Here is a 22521-nt window from a genome sequence, read left to right as displayed (position 1 = left end):
GGAGCCCCATGCCCAGAAGAGCCAGTACTGTGCTAAGAGAAGCCACATGCTCAGCAAGCAGGGCTTCTCACCTACAAAATGAACACACACTCAGAAATCACTACAACCTTGTAGAAAGCCAGTTTCACAAGAGGAAAGCATTTGTATGAAAACATTCAGATTTGGGGGCTGGAGAAATGGCTCAGTGGCTAAGAGGACTGGCTGCTCTTGCACAGGACCCCAGTTTGAATACTAGCACCCACATGGCAGCCATCTGTAACTCCAGTTCCATGGGATCCAATGCCCTCTTCTGACCCAAAAGAAAAAAAGAAAAAGAAACAAAGAGACAAAGAGAAAGGAGAGAAAGATGCATACACATATATGTTTGCATTCACATACACACATATATTTGCATAGTCTCATAGGAAATCAAGAAGGAAAATGTGGATCAGAGAAATTTTAGAAAGTCTGTAAACAGATGGATTATTGGATTGACCTCATCATTCAGGAAACAGTTGGAAGGTCCACAAAAGATTTACAGCACCAGGAATGTTTCATATATACAAGAAAGCAGTGATCCACAGACAAGAATAGATTAACTCTTACTTTGGTGCTATCCCAGTACATCAACCAGATCAGTCAACCCTCACCTCCATCCACCATCACTAGCCAGACAACAGGCATGAGTGCATGATACCAGCTAAGCAAATAAGAGTAATGATTTGTAACACTATCAATCAATGCCTGGGAGCCCCATGCCCAGAAGAGCCAGTACTGTGCTAAGAGAAGCCACATGCTCAGCAAGCAGGGCTTCTCACCTACAAAATGAACACACACTCAGAAATCACTACAACCTTGTAGAAAGCCAGTTTCACAAGAGGAAAGCATTTGTATGAAAACATTCAGATTTGGGGGCTGGAGAAATGGCTCAGTGGCTAAGAGGACTGGCTGCTCTTGCACAGGACCCCAGTTTGAATACTAGCACCCACATGGCAGCCATCTGTAACTCCAGTTCCATGGGATCCAATGCCCTCTTCTGACCTCCATGGGCATTGTACAACATGGGTGCACTTACATACATGCAGGCAATACAGCCACTCACATAAAATAAAAATAATACAATTTTTTTGAAAATATGCAGATCTGGGGAATATAAGTTTATCCCTAAAGTACATGATATAAAAGATGAATAGCTTTAACTATATAACTTGAGGACTGAGAGTGCTCAGAGAAGATACTGAGCATAAATTTAAATAAAACCATCCATAAGGCAAAGAGTCTGATGAAGAAAACGTCTAGTGAAGAAGACCCTACCCCCACGGACCTCCCCTAAGGCAGAGAGCAAAGAAGGGACACCACTGCCACCCTGGAAAGAGTTACAAGTTCCTCGATTAATAGGAGTCATCAGACTATAACTGACAGAGAAGAACTGGTTATCCCAAATGAAGCTGTTCCAAGTCTGCTTCCTCCTTGGAATTCTCTGTGGGAAAACCCTTGCCTACCTGCAGGACACCGTGTTTGCCAAATCATTAGAACTTCAAGCCCTGTTGGGGCTGGAGAGATGGCTCAGCAGTTAAGAGCACTGGCTGCTCTTACAGAGGACCTGGGCTGAATTCCCAGCACCCACATGGCAGCTACGAACCTTCCTTAACTCCCGTTCCAGGGGAATCCAAAGCCCTCTTCTGACCTCCGCAGCATTACACAACACGGGTGCACTCACATACATGCAGGCAATACACTCATATACATAAAATAAAAATAGTAAGTAAAATATTAAAGAAAAAAGAACTTCAAGCCCTCTTGGTTCATCTTTTTATTGAATTGGGGGAGAGGTTTTAACTCAGCCATTCAGACCCAAAGTATCAAAGTAACAAAGGAGATCATGGAGAAACCTAATTCGTCTTTGAAATTCAGCTTCTCACAGTCACTGCCCTACAGCTTCAGAGGCAAGTGGGAATAGAACAGCCCCCAAGTTTCTTGTTTAAAGGAATTCCCCTGCTTCTATCCTCTACCACCAGTTTGAAATGAGGTGACCCCTGAGCTCCCCTAAACCTAAGGAGGTTCAGGAAAACCACGGTCACCTTAGGCAGCCTTTTCCCAGACTTGGGTCCAGAACAGCTAAGAAAGGACTAGGATTTTAAGTACAGATCAGAGGGCAGAGCATGTCCTTATAAGGCTGTGTTCTCATCCTCAGCCCGGGGGCCAAAGAGATGCTCAGCAACAACCTTGCCATCATACTTGGGCAGCGTGCCCCCAAAGTCAGCAGGTAGGATGCTCTCATCGATCTCCTGAAAGAAGCCAGTGAGGTCATCTCCATGGACAAAGACCTGCAGGGAAGTGAGGAGGTCAGCTGAACAGGAAGAGCCTAAAGATGAGAGGGGTGAGGAGGAGAGGGATGGGAAGCCACAGTGTGCCATCTTTGCCTGGTGATGCCCTCCTCAGTCCTCCATGTGGTGCTGTCAAAGGACAGCAGCTTGGAACCAGACTGCAGCATCTGAGGAAGGCTCAGGTGACAGCTATGCACTCACCCTCTGTAGCAGCTTGCTCTTCAGGAAGGGCTTGACCACATTATAGGTGGTGGTGAAATACCATGGCTGATGAATGAAGTGGATGGCTTTGAATCTGGCTGGGAAGGAATCCTGCAGTGACAGAGAGACACCCCATACCCCATGGCCCCAATGGCCTCAGAGGTTCCTACTCACCAGTACACACACACACACACACACACACACACACACACACACACACACAGAGCCTCTCCCCATAACATGAAGATGGACTTGTCCAGCATCATATGTTACCCCAGAGATATCCCACCGAAAGCTGCATGGTGGGCCAGCCACCAGAGACCATGGATTTCATTGTGGCTCCAACATGCAGGGAGGAAGCCCTACAAGTCACATAACTTAATGCTGTCCCATGATGCAGAACAAAAACAAAAAGGAAGCTCTAGAATTAAGTAAAGAAATTAAATAAGGGGCTAGAGAGATGGCTCTGAGATTAAGAACATTTGCTACTCTTCCAGAGGACCCAGGTTTGATTCCTAGCACGTACATGGTGGCTAACAACCACCTGTAACTCCAGTTCCAGGGGATCCAACACCCTCTTCTGGCCTCTGTGGGCACTGCATGCAGGCTGTTATTGCAGGAGACCCAGGTTCAATTCCCAGCACCCACATGGCAGCTAGGAATCGTCCGTAACTCCAGTTCCAGGGGATCCAACACACTCTTCTGTTCTCCTCAGGCATTGCACAACACAAGAACACTTATACACATGCAGGCAAAACACTCATATACATAAAATAAAAATAATAAAATATTTTTTAAAAATAAATTAAGGGGTTGGAGAGATGGCTTAGCAGTGAAGAACAATTGTTCTTTTGGAGGACCTGGGTTCAATTCCCAGCACCCACATGGTGGCTAACAACTACCCATACTTCCAGTTCCAAGGATCCAGCACCCTCTTCTGGTCTCCATAGGTATTGCATTTGACACCACAGCCAGTTTATGCAGTACTGAGGATCAAATTCAGGGTTTTGTGCATGCTAAACAAGCCTTCTACCAACCGAGCTATGTCTCCAACCTGGATGATTGAGTCTTTTCAAACCATGTGCCCACTAAGTTGACTTCAAACCATTATAGATCATACAGACATCACTGTCACACCTATTTGTTCTTCAGCCACCCCCATGCCCACCACCTCCCACCTCTTCTGTCCCAATACACATAGAGCAGAGCTAAGAAAAAACTGGGGAATTTCAGTGTATATTTAAGAGTCAGAAGGGGGTTGGGTATCCCTTCTACAGTATAAATTCACAAGCACATGGCCAGAGTGCCTGAGGTTCCAGGACAGATCATATAAAAAAAGTATATCTGTGTGGCCTTGCAAAGTCACTTAAATCTCTAAGCCTCAGTTTTCAGGTTTGTCAGATAAAACAGCAGATTTGGAAGGAAATGCTTTCAAGGAGTCAATGAGATGATGACTGCACTTGACAGACCGTCCATTGCCATGCAATTGTTTGTAGTCGGGATGGCAGCTGTCACTACTGTGATCGGCATTAGATTGTCAATTGCTCAGATCCCTGCCTACATCATGAAACTGGGAAATTGGGCCAAGCCTCCACACCTTTGAGAGGTTCCCATGGGGCAGGTTCCACAGTCTCACCTGGAGCATGTCCACCATCTTCCTGAGATCCGAGGCACGGAGTCCTGCTGCCTGCTGCATGGTGAAGCCCTTAAAGTTCTCAATGATACAGAAGCCATTAATTTGAGTTTCCTCATTCTCCAGCAGTTTCTCCAGGATGAAGCAATAAGCCTGCAAGATCTAGGAGCACAGGGGCTGGGGATGTAGTTCAGCTGGTAGAGCACTTGTCTCTCATGCATGAGGCCCTAGTATCTCTAGCATGAGGAAACCTGGAGCACAACAAACAGGGTGTAAGATCTAACCCAGAGAGGTAATTAACCCTCAGTGAGCAGAAAGCTAACTGGCACATTCTTTACTGGAGGAATTTTTCACTAGCCTTTGTCTAAGGCATTCCCCCGCTCTGAATGCATGCCAATAAAATAACCTTCAGTATCACATCCATGATCAGAAGCTATCATGTTTATCCCAGCGCTCTTCTAGTAGTGGAACCACCAGAAATAAGTGTCCAACAAGAGAGGAGAGACATTAACGTTAAGCCACAGAATATTGAGGAGTGGTAAAAATGATGCAGAACAGTAACAATATAGGGAAATTTGTCATGACATTTTATTGCAGAAATGATCCCTTGTTGTTTTTGTTTTTTTTGTGTTTGTTTTATTTTATTTTGGTTTTTCAGTTCTGGAGATCAGTCTCAGAACCTTGGGCATGCTAGACAAGCATTCCACCACTAAGCTACATCTCTAATCCTTGGTTTGTCTGTTTGCTTCTTTAAAGGATCTCACTATATAGGTCAGGTTGGCCTTGAAAACTATCCCAGGCTAGCCTTGAATTTGAGATCCTCCTACCACAGATTCCTGAGTGCCAGGATTATAGATAGGTACCACCATTACCTACTGCCTACTGTGGGCCCCTTTTATCCTTCCTTCCTTCCTTCCTTCCTTCCTTCCTTCCTTCCTTCCCTCCCTCCCTCCCTCCCTCCCTCCCTCCCTTCCTTTTATTGCAGTACTAGGGATTGAACCCAGGGTATTGCAAATGCCAGGCAAGTGCTCTACTCCTAAACCATATGCCCAACTCTCTTTTTACTTTTCATTTTTAGCCAGGGTCTTACTAAATTGTTTAGGCAGGCCTTGAATGCACTCTATAGCACAGGCAGCCTTAAACTTGTAATCAGTCCTCTTGTCTCAACCTCCCTAGTAGATGGGATTACAGACCTATGCCACCAAGGCTGGCTGACCTGAGGATTTCAGTTTTGTAAGAAAAATGTTTATGTGCATGTGCGTGTGTGTGTGTGTGTGTGTGTGTGTGCATGTAAAGTAATTTGGAGGGATGCCAAAGTAAAAATATCTAGGTAGCAGCCGGGCATGGTGGTGCATACCTTTAGTTCCAGCATTCCGGAGGCAGAGACAGGCAGATTTCTGTGAGTTCAAGACCAGCCTGGTCTACATAGTGAGTTCCAGGCCAGCTCAGGCTACAGGGGGACCCTGGTCTACATAGTGAGTTCCAGGACAGCTGGGGCAAAAAAAAAAAAAAAAAAAAAAAAAAAAAAGAAAGAAAAAAAATCTAGGTAACAGAAATTTTGAGCTTTTAATATATTCTAAAAAGAGCATATACCATTATGTAATAACAAAATGCATGTTTTTAAACCTGTTCCATAAAAAAGCTTCAGTTGGGGATGGAGTTCAGTAGTTAAGAACATGTTCTGATCTTAACCAGAGGGCTTGAGTTGAGTTCCCAGTTGGTTCCACATTAGGCAGCTCATAACTGCCTATAACTCCATCTCTGGGAGATCTGATGTCTCTGGCCTCCCAGGGCACCCACACTCATGTGCACATACTCACATAGAGACATACATACAACACATAATTATAAATAAAATAAATATTTTTTAAAAGTTTCAGTCCTAAAGCTAATACCTTGTTTACTGTGAAAGCACTGGGGGTACCCTTACTAAGACCAGGAATAATATAAGGATGCCTACCATTTCCATTACCATTTTACTCTATTGGAAAGACTGGCTAATACAATAATTTTGTTTTTTATTCTGGGGTCTAAGAAGTAGACAAGGAGAAGAAAATTGCCTCCTTTATTTATAGACAATAGTATACTTAGAAAACACAGGAGCGGGCTGGGATGCAGCTCAGTTGATAGAGTGCTTGTCTAACATGTACGAAGTACTGGGTTTGATCCCTAACACTGCATAAAACCAGATATGGTGGCATATGCCTATATTCTCAGCACTTGGGAGTGGAGGCAGGAGGATCAGGAGTCAGAAGTTATCCTTAGCTACACAGCAAATTTGAAGGCAGCCTGAAATGAGACTTTGCCTAGAAATAATAAATTATAAATAAATAAATATTTTTAAAAATTAAAAAAGGAAAGAGCAAAATAAAGAGAAGAAAAACAGAAAAAAACCATAATTCTTTTCCTTAACAGCCTTCTTAATGGTAGACAAACAGAAATCGAAGTCACATACAAATTAATATACAGAACATAGGCTGTTAAATAGGACAGAATTTGTACTTTCTAGAATCTTCCAGCCCACAGTCCTCTGATCCTCATTCTCTCTGTTACTCTCAGTTCTCAGCATTTGATGGGGAATCCCACCCCGCCCCCCTCACCCCCTGCCTACCACTCCTTGCCCACAGCTGTTGCCCCCACTTGGCATAGCTGTGGATAACCAGGTCAATGAGCTCTGCTTGCCAAGCTACTGGGATTCCCAGCCACCCCCGCACATCCTAGAAATTCTCTCCCTGCTTGGAAGAGGCCTGGTAGCAGGTGGGCTACATGCCTTACTCCCTCCACAGAGGGGAGCCCAGCAATTATAATCCAATAGAGACAAGGGTTAGGGGAAGGAACCCAGCTCCCCCAACCCCCCAGTCATGCTGCCACTGACCTCATGAAAGGTGATTTCTTCACAGTGCCAGTTCTCAATGTTGAAGACCATGACCACTCGGCCATACTTGTCCCTACTGGAAAGGACACCAGGGTAACCAGCCTCAATGGTGCAGCGGACAGCCTCCAGACACAAGCCATCGAAGAGTTCAGGGTACTGGAGCCGGAAGTGCACATAGCCTAGAAGAGAGACAGCCAAGGAGGCCCCTCAGGAGCCGTCCCAGACTAGCTTGCCAACCTTCTGGGGCAGCACGTGCTGAGAGTCAGAGGTCTGGCTCCTGCCTGTGTATGACAAAGCTGAACACGCCACCTGTCTGAGTCCCGTGTTTCCTCTCCCCAAGATGAGACAGTATACACTGGCCCATCTCACCAAATTGCTATGGTAATTACACAAGGTTCACAGTGTGAACATTGCGAGTTGTGTGGACATGAGCTATAGTTCTAAATAGGAGGATGATTATTGCATGTTATTTTCCTTCTCTTGGGAACAGGGCACAGGTTGCCATCTGGGCACATGCTCAGCTGAGTGGATGGGAGGGTAGGACTGAGGAGCCCTGAAAGATAAAATCCAAACCTTAAGCTAGACTCAGAGGCCCTTCCTGACTTCAGAGGCACCGCTACCACCCACAAACACCATCCAGCCTACCCTGAGCCTTCCCTGCCTTCATGTGGCCATCAGTACCACCAACCTTGGCCCTGAGGAGGATTTGGGGGAACATTTGCCAAGGAACTGCTACCAACTTCTATGCTATTCTAGAACACTCCAGTCACATACCACCTTGCCTTGCCTTTTGCTACCCTCCCTCCAAGTATCTAATTTCCCTGGGGTTTTATCTCAGAAGTTCCTTTGCAATGAGGCTGTCTTGGTCATTTCACTTACAACTTCAAATCCTCTATCCTTTACCAACCTCCCTTATTTTTCTCCTTATCCCTTGTCACTAAAACCCTATGTATGTATTCTATTTATCAGGTTTATCATTTCTACCATTAGAAAGGAATATAAGTTCCACAACTGCAGGGGATTCTTGGACTTTTTAGCTTCAAACAGTGGTTGGGCCAGCATGGCATTGAATTGACATTTGGGGAAGGAGGGAAAAAGTAAGAGAGGGAAAGCCATTAGGCTGCAGAGAGCCTGTTCAGACTCCCTTTCCCCAACAGGTACCAAAGGCCTAATTTCTTTAGAAACTTTTCTTTCTCCACCCAGCAGGGCCAAGATAGTTCAGTTCAAGTGGGCCCAGGGTTTAGCTTCAGATACGTGCATGGGAGAGGCACAGGCTCACTTCCCTGGAGCAGTCCACAGTCAAAGGTAGTTCTACAAGGGAAATGACTTCTTTTGTCATTCAAATGTGGTACCCCAATGCTACTCATTGAACCCCAAGCCTAGAGAGAAGAGATTCCTTTAGGAATGCAATCTCGACTAGCTAATTTCATTGTCATCCCATCCACCCACTATAAGAGCCCTAAAAGAGCTTGGAGGTAACTCAGTTCACACACACCCCTTTTATGAAGGATGTGGAGATGAGAGAGTGACTACCTCATGGCATGAGGAGGTCTTAGTGTGGAGACAGTGGACATCCTATTCAAGACCTCCTCCCACCTTGCCAGGGCCTGCCCTCCAGTGCAGGCCTCACCTTTGAGCAGCTCATAGGCACGGCCCATGTTGAACTTGCGGGCACGAATGAAGCGCAGAAGGAAGGCACTGTCCCTTGCTTGTACCCTCTCAGCCACCGCCAGGGCCAGCTCCTCCCCAGAAGCTGCCTCTGCCTGCACCAGCTCCTGTAGTTCTCTGACAGCATCTTCCCGGGTCTCCTCCTGCTCATTCAGCTCGTCCTTGGCCTGGAACAGGGTGGGGTGGGGGCAGAAGTTACCATAGGTGCTGCTGAGGAGCAGAGCATGTGTGACAAGGATCAGATCAAAGCAGGCCTGCTGGGAATGCTCCAGAGGCTGCAGCTAGAGCCTAGCTCCTCTGCCCACTGCCTGCTGCACTGACAGCCCACAGATGTTTGCATTTGGAGAAAGTCAAAGGGCTCAGCCTGGGTTTGTTTGCAGCAAACTTCCAGTGAGCTAAGTGTTTCTAACAACTGCCCACATGTACTATGCCTTTACTGAACACGCTGCTAAGCCCTTTATAAATGCATTGTGTTTTTAATCTTTGCCACAACTCATTCTGAGGGTTTGGGGATTGGTTTTTGATTTGTTTTGTTTTGTTTTTTGTGGCTTGGTTTTTTAGTTGCTTTCTAAAATTTCTCCTTTACATTTATTTTGTGTGTAGGGGGTACAGTGGTCATGTGGTGATCAAAGGACAATTTGTGGGGGTCTGTTTATAGAGGTTGGCTCTCTTCTTCCACCGCATGGGTCCTGGGGATCAAATTCAGGTGGTCAGGCTTGATGGCAAGTGACTTTACCCCACTAAGAAGTCATCTCATCAGCCCTTGCTTTTGTTTATTGGGTTTGTTTGTTTTTTGTTATTATTTTATTTTTATTTTATGTGTATGAGTGATTGCTTGCATGTATGTAAGTGCATCCATGTCATGAAATGCCCATGGAGGTCAGAAAAGGGCATTGGATCCATGGAATTGGAGTTACAGATGGTTGTTAGCTGCCATGTAGGTGCTGGGATTTGGACTGGGATCCTCTGCAAGTACCCTTAACCTCTGAACCATTGTTCCAGCCTGGTTTTTTGTTTTGTGCGTTTTTTTGTTTTGTTTTGTTTTGTTTTGTTTTGTTTTGAGACAGGGTCTCTAGCCCAGGCTGCTCTCAAATTTGATAGGTAGCCAAGGTTGACCTTGAACTTCTGATCCTCCTGCCTCCACTTCCTAGATTCTGGAATTACTAGCATATACCACCATGCCCAGTTTCATGTGATGCTGGGGATCGAATTTAGACCCCCATGCACTCTAGGTAAGTACTGGGTAAGTACTCTACCAACTGAGTCACATCCCTAATCCTATTTTTTTTAATTATTTATTTTGAGAAAGGGTCTTGCTATGTAGTCAAGGTTGGCCTTGATCTTGCATTCTACCTCTGCCTCCCAACACTAGGATTACAGGAATGGGCCTCTACACTCCGTACAGTTGGTATTCTTATCCCCATCTCTCAGAAAAGCAGGCTAAGGCTTCTGGAGAGGATGTGTTCTTGCCCAAAGTCCCCCAGGCAGAAGGAGGCACCTCTGGGACTCCTACCCCAGCTCCCTCCCTTTACTCAACAGCCTTTCAGACTTGAGTCTGATCATTTCAAAGTCAAGATTCCCAGCAGAGGGCAGATTGCCTCCAGCTCCAGAGCCTCAGATCCTTCCCCTTTACTGGGCCAAAAGAGCTGTAAGAAGGACTCAGGCAGCTCTTATCTGAGTGGCATGAAAGGGAAGTGAGAAGAAGGAAGTCAGATGTGGGCAACTGAGAGCACCTGTCACTAGAGACACCTAGAGATGCAGAGATGAGAGGCTGGAGCCTCTCAGGCTCAGTTTAGCTACTTCTCACCCTCCCCCAACAACTCTAAAACAGCTCTGCCAACCCCTGCAGAGCATAATCTGCTCACTTCTGAACCAATCCATCAATCATATTTAATAGGTACAGAAGACCAGATGCAGAAAAGGAAAGCTGTTTGCTCAAAGTCACACAGCAAGCTGGAAATAAGTCTGATCCTAGAACTTGGACCTCTCGCCAGTCCATCAAGGATACTTCTGAAGTGGTATCCCTTATATTTGAGTCTAGGATGTTCCCTGGTCCAGGCTGGAGTCTTGGATTAAGGTGGTCTGGGTGCTGCTCAGCCAAGTTGCTTCAATAGCTCTGACTTCCAGGATAGCCTCTAGAATTAGACCAGTCTCTCAGATCCAGGATGACCTGGAAAATGAATCTGGACCCTTTCTAAAAAATAGAGGATCCTGTCATGTCCATCCCACCTTGCAACTGTGTTGCTTTCTGGGCTGTCCCACCCAGCACCTTCATCCCCACCCCACTCTGGCATCTTACCTTCTGCAAAGTGTGGTGGGGCATCTGGCTGCATGGGCCAAAGACAGGTCCATGGTCCTTGGTTGTGAGCTGCTCCAGCTGTGCCCGGAGCTCCTGCTGCTCTTCAGGGACCATGCGGAATGTGCCCACCTGGGCAGAGAGGAGTCAGATAGAAGCCAGGGCAGCCCTACCCCAGCGTGAGTTACTAGCAAAGAAGCCTGTTAGACTCTGCACAATGCCCTTGCCCAAGGCCTTTGCTGAGCCCCCCACATACACCCCTAGGAGGGCAGAGCCCACAGAGACATTATAGGGGTATAGGGAGGGAGGGAAAAAGGAAAGAAGGGAAGAAGAGCCCAGGACACTCACCCCCTCTGACATATTGCCTCTAGAAGACACTGAGGGAAAAGAAGGGGCCTGTTTCTTCTGCCTGGCCTCTCCAGGTGACTTGTCTCTGTAACCAATGAAGTCAGGGCTGCAGTGATATTAAAGAAAACATTCTGTGATTGTCTCAGAATAGCGGATCTCAAACAATGGCTAGGCGATTGCCAGGAATGCAGATGCATGGGTCCCACCCCCTATGATTCTGACTAGAGGGCTGGGGTTGGACCAGTAACCTACAAATAAGATCTCCCCTCCCATGCCGAGCTCTGAAGGATATAATTCTTGGGCTACACTTTGGGAACGCTGCCTTTGAAAGGGGCACACTACTAAATACCTTTTTCTTCAGCTGTGAATGGACAGGAGGAAATTAGATTGGGCTTCATTCTCATCTACAAGCTCAGATCACTGCAGTGCAAGGCAATCTCTCTTCCTTGTACAGACCTCCTTCCTCAGTGTAAAAGGGTATGCCAGAAACCTCCCTTCCTAATAGATGGCCTGCTCCCAGTGCATTCATTTTCAGGAGCAGTGGTGAGCAGTTACACAATCCTAGTCCCAGGAGTGTGCTTAGTGCTTTGTGATGCACTAAGGATTTTCAAGTTCATCTCACAGCCAGGGCTAGCAGCATCATTCCCATTTTAAATATCCTGTCTCTTCCACTTACAGGCTGTGTGATTTCACCTGAGTCTTTACAATCCCCTGTTGAGATGCAAGGGTTACAATCTATTATTAAATGATGTACATACAAGCAGCGCTTGGCCACTGGACCAGACTCCATCCACAGCCCACAAGTTCCCAGATTTTCTCCTTTCCTGCCTAAATGTCCCCAGTGACTGTGAAGACTCTTCACCATCCTGAGTTCCTGGTTCCACTGGTCAGTTCGGTCATCTGCTCACAGTGGTAACTAGCTGGAACTTGAGCTTATGTCTGCCTGACTTCAAGTCTGTAGATACTGAAAGCCAAGCAACCTTCATGGTGGACAGAAATTTTGTGGATTGGAAAGATCTGGATTTGCATCTGATTTTCACCATCTGTGTGACCTGAGGCAAGTTATGTAAACTTTCTGAACCTTGTAGCAAATTGGGGATGATAACAGTACCCACCAAAAAGGATTATCACGAAGAACAGCTTTTCTATGACATTCCTAGAGTAGAATCTTGCTCCAGAACTGAGTCCCCCTTCCCTTTCTTAACATTACTCTGAGATCACCCCAACTTGTACACAGAGACTTGGAGGATCCAAGAGAATATCTGAGGGCCTTCTACTTTTTGATATTAAAATATAATAAAAATATTAATTATTATTATTATTATTTTGGTTTGGTTTTTGAGACAGGGTCTCCCTGTAGCCTGGCTGACCTGAAACTTGCTATGTAGACCAGACTGGCCTCCATATTACAGAGATCTGTCTGCCTCTGACTCCTAGGACTGGGATTAAAAGCATGTACCACCACACCCAGCTTAAAGCTGTGTCTTGCCTGCATGTGTATAACTGCACCTATGTGTACAATGCCCAAGGAAGCCAGAAAAGGGCATTGGATCCCCTGGAACTGAAGTTGCAGATGATTGTCAGCTGCCATTTGGTGTTGGGAACCAAACCCTGGTCCTCTGCAAGAGCAGCTAGTTCTCTTAACCCCAGAGCTATCTCTCTAGCACCTCTCCCACCTTTTGAATTTGCCCCTCCCCGTCCATAGCCCCAGAGAGGACAGAGGCCTGGACTCCACCCACAGGAACCAACATAAGCCATCTCTTAGGCTAGTAGACACTCAAATATGTGGGCATAGAGACCAAGAACCAAGCACAGTCACACACACACACACAGAGCTGTAAAACCCAGCACTTGGGAGGTGAAGGTGAGATGAATAGAAGCTAAGGTTATCTTCAGCTACATAGTGAGCTCAAAACTAGCCTGGGCTACATGAGACTATCTCAAAAAAACTAAACAATAAAAAAGAAGTGTCTAAAGAGGCCGGAGAGATGGTTCAGTAGTTAAAGGCACTCACTGCTCTTACAGAGGACCCGGGTTTGGTTCACAGCACCAAATGGCAGTCAACAACTGTCTGTAACTTCAGTTCCAGGGGATCTAATGCCTTCTTCTGGCCTCCTTGGGCACTTCATGACACATGCATGCCAGTAAAACACTCATACACATATTTTTTTTTAATTAAAGAAAAACTGTCTGAAGAAATTAGGTGGGGATTAGTGTCTGGATACCCCCAGCCAGGTAAGTGAACTATCAGCACAAGATCCCAGATCTTTAGAAATACAAAGTTAAAATCAGTGCAGTAACTCTTTTCTAAATATGCTGAACTGTTAACTTTGATTTTTAAAAAGGACATTCAGTAATGAAAAAATGCTACCTCTCACTCCATGCTCTTCCCTGCCATTTAGGTTTCCCAGCTAACATACAATATTTATAAATATTTGGTTTGTAAAAGTATTTGCTCATCTACAATTAGAATTTAATTAGGTCCTCTGCATTTACATTTGCTAAATCTGCCTGTAGACTTGTCTAGCTCACCCTGCAGAGTGGCCCGCTGGTTTTACAGGCAATTTGAGCAATCTGAGCAATCTGAGATGTGATGGACCCCCACTCCTCCCCTGACTACTCACCACCCCCACCACCGTCTTATGCTCCTTGGCCCTGGCAGGCCCCTGGTACTGACTTACCTACCAGTCCCTCCTTGGAGCCACCTGGTGCCTGAATGGTCCCGGAGGCTGCCTCTCTTGGGGGCGTGGTCCAGTCAGCCAACTCGGATTAGTGTATCACAAGGAACTTTTCATGGCCCACAGATTCCTATTAAATCAGGCTCACGAGAGGCTTGAGTGGGACAAGAGAAGCACCCTGAGGGAGAAGGGAGAGGCCTCGGCCTGCAGGAGACCATCAATGCCTTGCTTTGTGTACGCTGCTTGGAGATCTGTTCAGCCATGTGGAAGCCTCGGAGCTGGGATATGGGCCAGTCCTGTCCCTCTTCTCTGCCCTTTCTTTCTTCAAACTGGGAGACCAAGGAGCCTGAGAGAGCATCCCCTCCCGCAAAGGGCAGGATATACAGAGAGGTGAAGGGAAATTGTAAATGTGATCATTAATGCAATCCAGGCCCACCCATGGGCAGAGGGAGTGGGACCCGGTGGGAAATAGAGCTGGTAAAGCTGAGCAGGGGATGACCAGGTAGGCCCACCTGCCCAGACTGGCCTCAAACCATATTGCCCACTTTTTTGTGTATTTGTGTGTTACTGTGGATTGAATTCAGGGTCTGACATATATAAGAATTTTGCTAAGCCACACCCTCAGCCCCCTTTTGTTTTTGTTCCTGGGTTTGTTTTTTCTCTGTTTTGGTTTGTTTGATTAGTTAGTTTGTTTGTTTGTTTGGTTTTCTTTTTGAGTCAGGGAGGTCTCACTGGTAGCCCAGGTAGGCTTTGAACACCCAATCTTCCTTCCTCTGTCTATCCCTGAGATAACAGATATGTGCCTCCACACGTGAGCCCCTGACCACTTTTCATTCCTAGCTCCAGCACCTTTCTTGCTGTGATGTTTCGTCACCACTCTATGACTCAGTCTCCTCTGAGAAGTGGGATGACTAGAGGACCAAGCTCTGGCTGTAGGGAAGATCTGAGGTGCTCAACTATGGTGCTTGGGGCTGCCTGATGCCTGGATGTGCTCTGTAAGACTGGCAGTTATGCCCAATGCAGAATCAGAAGGCATCTGGGTGGAGGGAACTCATCCAACCCTCTGCACAGCCAGAACCCTGAGCAGCCCCCCAACAATGGAATTTGGTATTCCACTGGGGTATGAGGGATACAAGTCCTTTACAATATTCTCTGTAGGGGATTCCAAAGGCAGGGAGCTCCTTGCTTCCACTATGGGACAGTTTTCCTTACTTAAACTCATCTTTGGTCTGAGCTTGAGCAGCATCCTCTAATGCCCACTCTTGGTCCTGGTTTTGCCTCCTAGATGTACTCAGGGCAGGGTTGAGTTCCTATGTACATCTCATTCCAGAATTGAGCCCCAGAAATACTTTTGATTTCATCATAGTTTGGGGCTCTGTCTGTTTTGCAGTGCTAGGGACTAAACTCAGGGCTTCAAATATGCTAGATAAGAGCTCTACCACTAAGCCAGACTCCTAATCCTCTTTTTGCTTTTTATCTTGTGATCAGGTCTCACTGAGTTTACCAGGCTGAATTCACTCTGTAGCCCCAGGTATATGCTGAACTTTCAAACCTCCTGAATGCTCTGGGATTAACATCCACCTCTTACTTGCTCTGTACAACAGGCTGCAGTGCCTGGTGTTTAGGTATACATGAGTGACCTTGTGCTCTATGCTTCCAACAGCCCCTTCTCTGGCCTCCTGATCTAGCTTTTGTCTAGCTCTTGAGCTGTTTCCTTTCCAAGTTCTCTCTGGAACTAGGGGACCCCTCATTTCTACTGTTCTTCCTGGTGATCTAGACCTGTATAGCCCTTTACAGCATCCACTAGTCAAATGCGGCTTTTCAGCACTTGGAGTAGCATCATATAACCCAAGCACTGAACTTTTTTTTTTTTTTTTTCAGAGCTGAGGCCTGAACCCAGGCCCTTGCACTTGCTAGGCAAGCACTCTACCACTGAGCTAAATCCCCAACCCAGCACTGAACATTTAAGCTAAATTAAAAAATTTTGAGACAAGGTCTCATGTAGCCCAGTTTGGTCTCAAACTTGCTATGTAGCTGAGGATAGTCTTGGACTCCTGATCTTGTTCTGCTCTTGAGTGATGGGATCACAGGCATATAATTTGCACCCATGGCCTCGTGTATGCCAGATGAGCAATCTACCATTGCTGCATCCCTGGTCTAAATTTTAAGAACTTGAAATTCAAATTAAGACATAAGAAAAAAAATGAAAATTCAAATTAAAAAACTGATACTAGACTCTGTTTTTGGAACAAAGAGTCCAACATAAGATAAACTATAAATATAAAATGTCTACTGGACTTTCTTTAAAGCATGGATATATTACCTTTCATTTTGACTTTTAAAATTATTTATTATTGTATATGTGTACACGATGTGTGTATGTGTGCACATACGTGTGTGGAGTCATTCTCCCACCACTTTTATGTCCTGGAGATCAAATTCAGGTTTCCAGGTTTTCTCACTTTTACCCAATGAGCCACCTCACCAGCCCCCTACTGGACTTTTAAAACTTAGTATAAAGCAAAAAATTTAAAATATCTCATTAAAGGTTTATTTCATTTTGGCCTTGCAGTGGTAGAGATTGAATCGAGAGTTTCACACATGCTAGGCAAATGTTCTACACCAAGCTACAGCCCAGCCCATCATTAACAATTTTTTTTGAGACAGGGTCCATAATTAACATTTTTTATATAGCTTATGTCTCTCAACTGATCATGGTTTGGATAAATTATCATAGTTTGGATATATTGGGTTAAGAATATATTAGAGGGGCTGGACAGATGGCTCAGCAGTTAAGAGCACTTGCTGCTTTGGAGAGGACTGGAGTTTGGCTCCCAGCACCCATGTCAGGCAGCTCACAACCCCCTATAACTGTAGCTTCAGGGGATTCAACATCCTCTTCTGACTTCTAAGGGCACTTGCACACACACGCACGCACACACACACACACAAATACATAAATAAAAGTAAAACTTTTTAAAGAGTATATTAGAGATGTTTCAGTCAGTAAAGTATTTGCTATACGAGCATGAGAACCTAAATTCTATTCCCAGCACTCATGTTAAAAAGCCAACCATGGTGGTATGCACTTTGTAATCCCAGTACTGGGTAGGCAGAGACAGACAGCCTAGCTTAACTGCCAAGCTTCAGGTCCTAGTGAAAGACCCCAGCTCCTGGGGAGCATCACCTGGGATTGACCTCTGGCCTCCATATGCACATGCTCACACACACATGCACTTGTTGGTTATGTGTGGTTGGTTCCCTTTTAAGAAGAGAAGATTTAGGCTGTGCATAGTACATACGCCTGCATTCCTAATACTCAGAAGCAGAGGGAGGTGGGGATTACCACAGCTTGGTCGACTTAGTGAGTTTCAGGTCAATCAGGGCTACATAATAAGATCTTGTCTCAAAAAAAAAAAAAAGAAAAAGAAAAGAAAAGAGAAGAAAGAAAAACAGGAGGAAGGGCAGAAGGAGGAAGAAGGCTGATGAGATAGCTCAGCAGGTAGAGGTACTTGCTACCAAGTCCGATGACCTGAGTTTGATCCCTGGGACCCACAAATGACTCCTGCAAGTTGTTCTCTGACCTACCCACACATGCACACCCATAAACAACAATCAATCAATCTAGTAATTTTTTTTTTTTTTTTGTCTTTTTGAGACAGGGTCTCCCTGTAGCTCCAGGTGACCTGAAACTCACTACTTGGACCAGGCTGGCCCTGAACTCACAGAGATCCGCCTGCCTCTGCCTCCCAAGTGCTGGGATTAAAGGGAAAAAAAATAAAGAGCGATGATTTGAACATGGGAAGTTATTCAAGGAAAACCATGTGTGGTCATGGAGAGAAGACAGCCATGTGCAAGCTAAGGAGAGGCTTCAAAGAAAGCCAACCCCAGTGATACCTTGATCTCAGACTTCCAGCTTCCAGTGTGGTGTGAAAATAAGTTTCTGTTAGTTAAGTCACCCAGGCTGTGGCATTTTGTTACCTCATAGGCATTTCATAGGATGAGAGACTCACAGGAGATGATGAAAATAAAAGCCCAGGTTCACCCACAAGAAGAAACCTTAGAGGCCCCAAGAGCCTTCCAGGGCTAGATGAAGGACTTGATCACAGGGAACATTCCTATTCACCAAGAGTACTACCAAGCCCGGAGCATGGCCTGGTAGGAAAGGGCTGCCCAGAGTGTCTCAGGATGCTAGCAAGCAGGAAGTCCTTCTGGAGAAGAGCTTCCCAAGGCATTACTTTCTCCTCACAGTCCTTCTTTTCTCTCGCCTGCCCACCTTCCCCACCCCCCATAGCCTAAGAGTCGAGTTCACCTCCAGCTCCTCTAGCTAGAACAATGGTGCCACTATGTGAGCAGAATCACTGTCCTCACTGACCCAGAAACCTGTGCTAGCTGCACCGGCAGACCCCTTGGGCTCCCTGGCCTGCAAGGCTCCAGCTAACTGGAGACAGGGAGGGAGGAGGCTTGTGTTTGTGGGATTAGTGTATTAGTATAAAAGTCTTTCAACTTCATTTCTGTCATGAGCGTGGTATATCAGAAACAGATGGACATGTTTGTTTCTTTCTACCAGTGTCAGAATTTATTGACTATAAATTCACAGCTTCATTGGCTGCAAATTTACCAAGTAATCCTGATTTTGTTTGATAGTTGGCCACAATCACTAGTCCTTTATTCAGTCTTACTAATATTAACTCTCAAATCACAGAAAACACACACACACACACACACACACACACACACACACACACACTAAGACATGTTACATAAGGGCCAAGAAAGAGGCTGCAGAGTTTACAGGGACTGGCTAAGAAGGTGACCAGGCACAGAGCTGTTCTGTACAGAGGTGTCAGATTAGGTCCCAGTGGCAGACCTTTTCAAGGGTCAGTTTGGTCAGTCGAGGATAACATAGATGGGAGAAACTGTGAGGTGGAGCTTAGGAACAGAGTTAGGAGACCTTCACTGTGGCTTGTGATGAGTGACTGGGTGACTAGTCAGCATACCTGCCATGTTGTTGGTCTTGGGGTGTTCTCATAGTCTCAGATGAAGGGGGTTACATCTGGTGTGATTGATGTGCTGGTGTGTCTGATATGATGTGATGTATTTCTAGGTGTCATTATTTATTGACACAAATAAACGGTCAGTTTGTGCTTCTTTGTGTGCCTGCAGATGGTGGCTGTTAAGAGCTCAGGTCTGCAGACAACCCTCTCCCAGTGTAAAAAGCCTCACAAAACAGGCCATGAGGGCCCACTTGCAAAACAGGAACTGGCCAGACAGCTACATTTAGAGCTGTCTCAGCACAAAGCTGTTCCCCAGATAATTTTGGAAGATAAACAGGTCCCTGCACCCAGACCCACTGATGTAAGAGCTGTCTCAGTTCAAGCAACTTCCCTTGAAACTGAAGATTATTTTTGCCACCTTCCACATTCCCCAACCCCCTTATAAGAACTTCCTCGGCAGTCAGCAGGCTGCTGGCTGTCTTTCTCTCCCCAGCTGAGCTGTCAGCCACCAGCAATCCTAAGAAATAAACTTTGCTTTACTGGAGTCCTCCTATGTTTCCTGTGGCCATTCTCTGCACGGCTTTTATCTAACAGTGGCAGTCTTTCAAACAACTTTATTGAGTAGCTACTAGGCTTGACACTAGTAATCCAAGGAAGAATGAAATACTAACTTTGCAGTTTAAAAGGGGGAGAGTCATACACAAAATAATTATGCAACAACCCCCCAACAGCATAACAAGCTAAGTTCCAAATGAGAAATGTGGTACTGTCTTCAAGTGTTCCACAGCAATCTAAAAAAATGTTTTTTAAAGATCTACAAGGGGCTGAAGAGATGGCTCAGTGGTTAAGAGCACTGGCTGCTCTTGTAGAGGACCTGAGTTCAATTCCCAGCACCCACATGGTGGCCAACAACCATCTCTAATCCAGTTCCAGGGGAATCCAACGCCCTCTTCTGAGCTCCACAGGCATTGCACTACAAGGATGCATTTACACACATGCAGACAATACACCCATACATATTAAAAAAAAAAAAAAAAAAGGCCGGGTGTGGTGGTGTAAGCCTTTAATCCCAGTACTCGGGAGGCAGAGGCAGGTGGATCTCTGTGAGTTCAAGGCCAGCCTGGTCTACATAGTGAGTTCCAGGACAGCTGGGGCTACAGGGAGACCCTGTCTCAAAAAGACCAAAAAAATAAATAAAATTTAAAAAAATAAAAATACTAAGCTGGGCGTGGTGGTGCACACCTGTAGTCCCAGCACTTGGGAGGCAGAGGCAGGCGGATCTCTGTGAGTTCAAGGCCAGCCTGGTCTACATAGTGAGTTCTAGGACAGCTGGGGCTACAGGGAGACCCTGCTTCAAAAAGACAAAAAAACCCAACAACAACAACAAAACCTATGAAAAGGAGTGTGTATGAGGTAAGGGGGTTCTTTGGTTAATTAAGTTTGGAAAACATTATGAACAGCTTGGTGTAGTGGTGCACACCTTGCATTCCAGCACTGGGGAGGCAGAGATCAGGTAGGCTGATCTCTGTTGAGTTCAAGGTCAGCCTGGTGTATATAGCAAGTTCCAGGACTACAAAGTGAGATCCTGACTCAAACAAAGAGAGAGAGAGAGAGAGAGAGAGAGAGAGAGAGAGAGAGAGAGAGAGAAGAAAAACATTAGAAAACAATATATTTTCTCCTCAGAAATTATCAGTGAAAGGCTGGAGAGATAATTCAATGCTCTTCCAGAAGATTCAGATTTGGTGCCCAATACCCACATCAGGTGGTTCACAACTGCCTGTAATTCTACTCCTGGGGATCTGACTCCTTCTGGCCTCCACAGGCAACTACATGTACCTGTGTGCATACTCACACACAGACACATGCAGTGTAAATAATAAATCTTTTTAGTGCATTTTTGTGAATTTCATATAATATATCTTGATCATATTTAGAGCCCCTCCCATATCTGCACCCCTCTTATAGCCCCTCACTGGATTTCATGTAATCTTTCATATATATTAAGGTCTATTGAGACAAGTTTGTGTCCCCAGATGTCCTTTGGTATGTGTCCATCCACTGGAGATTGGTTAACCTATCTAATGTCATATCCTTAAAGACGACTGACTCTCTCCCTACAGTTATTGGTTGCCAATAGTTCCTCAGCTAAGGTTGGGGCTTCTTCCCCACGTCCTCACTTCTATGCTGGAATTTTGTCTGGCTTCAGCTTGCATGGGTTCTTGTGCATGCTGTCACCATTGCTGTGAGTTCATATGAGTAACTTCCCAGCTGTCTAGAACACACTGTTTCATCCACCATCTCTAGCTCTTACAGTCTTTCCACTCCTTCTTCCATAATGGTCCCTGAGCAGAGGTTTGATATAGGTGTCCTATTCAAGGATAAACACTCTGCAGCTGTTATTCTTTGCACTTTGGCCAGTTGTGGCTTTCTGGGTTAATCACCATCTGTTGCCTGAGGAAGCTTTGCTGGTGAGAGTTGAGAGATGTATTAATATTTTTTCCACCCCTGTTCCACTATGGTCCCTGAGCCTTAGGTACAGAGGTTGCACTGTATATGTGCCACTTAGGGTTGGGTAAAACAGTCTTTTTAAAAAAGAAATTATTAGCCGGGTGTGGTGGCACACACCTTTAATCCCAGCATTTGGGAAGCAGAAGCAAATGGATATCATCCAAGCCACCTTAATCTGCATAGCAAGTTCCAGGCCAACTGGGGCTACAGGGCAACTCTGTCTCAAAAAAAATAAATAAATAAAAAATCAATGAATATAAGCAATGTAAATGCTCACAGGAATCCTGGAACAAATAAATCTTTTATTTACTTATTTATTTATAATTTATTATTTTTATTACATGAGTGTTTTGCCTGCATGTATGTAAGTGCACCCTGTGCATTCAGACCTGATGAGGCTAGAAGAGGGCGCCCTTGGAATGGAGATACAGTACAGATGGCTGTTCACTGTTACTTGGGTGCTGAGAACCAAATATGGAAGAGCAACCAGTGCTGAGCCATCCAGCCCTGTCTTTGTTTTTTCTGAGACAGGGTCTTCCTGTAGCCCCAGCTGGCCTAGAACTTACTATGTACACCAGGCTGGCCTCCATTTCATGGAGATCTGCCGGCATCTGCCTCCTGAGTGCTGGGATTAAGGCATGTGCCACCATACCCTATGCAAAGAAATCTTTTTAAAATCTGTATTTTAAAATCTGTAAAGTCCATGCTTGACACCTAAGCATGAGAACCTGGGTTTTAAGTCTCAGAACCTACATAAAAAGCTAGATGTGGCAGTGAGCACTTGTAATCCCAATGTTGGGTAGGTAGAACCCAGAGGCTCACTGAGGCTCACTGGCCAGTCAGTATAGTCTGATTGAGTTCCTGGTCATCAGTGGCTACAGGCAGACCCTGTCTCAAAAAGACTAACAACAACAACAAAAATCTATGTGACCCAGTGTATTACAAATTTATGAGACAGTGCAGTCTTTTTCTCTCTTAAAAAAAAAAAAAATTGGCTGGGCATGGTGGCAT

General features: G+C 45.4%; 1 protein-coding gene across 5 annotated transcripts in view; it reads right to left on the bottom strand.

The window, feature by feature from the left end:
- Nucleotides 1-1777: 1777 nt before the first annotated feature.
- The window catches only part of Rlbp1 (retinaldehyde binding protein 1), a 23363-nt gene continuing 2619 nt past the window's right edge, over nt 1778-22521 (bottom strand). Inside the window, exons 1-8 of one of the 5 annotated variants that reach the window (XM_008852833.2) lie at nt 14009-14261; nt 11328-11433; nt 10983-11111; nt 8646-8850; nt 7016-7194; nt 4144-4302; nt 2508-2618; nt 1778-2306 (exon numbers count right to left, since the gene is read on the bottom strand). In XM_008852833.2, coding sequence (XP_008851055.1) covers nt 2148-2306; nt 2508-2618; nt 4144-4302; nt 7016-7194; nt 8646-8850; nt 10983-11111; nt 11328-11339 — 954 coding nt within the window. In that variant the 5' untranslated portion in view covers nt 11340-11433; nt 14009-14261 and the 3' untranslated portion in view covers nt 1778-2147. Of the gene's footprint in view, nt 2307-2507; nt 2619-4143; nt 4303-7015; nt 7195-8645; nt 8851-10982; nt 11112-11327; nt 11434-14008; nt 14262-22521 lie in introns of those variants that run through there. The other 4 variants (XM_008852835.2, XM_008852834.2, XM_029555949.1 and 1 more) reach the window with 4 other exon arrangements.

Source organism: Nannospalax galili, unplaced genomic scaffold (genome assembly GCF_000622305.1).
Source record: "Nannospalax galili isolate Female #2095 unplaced genomic scaffold, S.galili_v1.0 scaffold185, whole genome shotgun sequence".
Lineage (NCBI taxonomy): Eukaryota > Metazoa > Chordata > Mammalia > Rodentia > Spalacidae > Nannospalax > Nannospalax galili.
The sequence above is the reverse complement of the archived record's forward strand: the minus strand, read 5'-3'. Positions and strand labels throughout refer to the sequence as shown.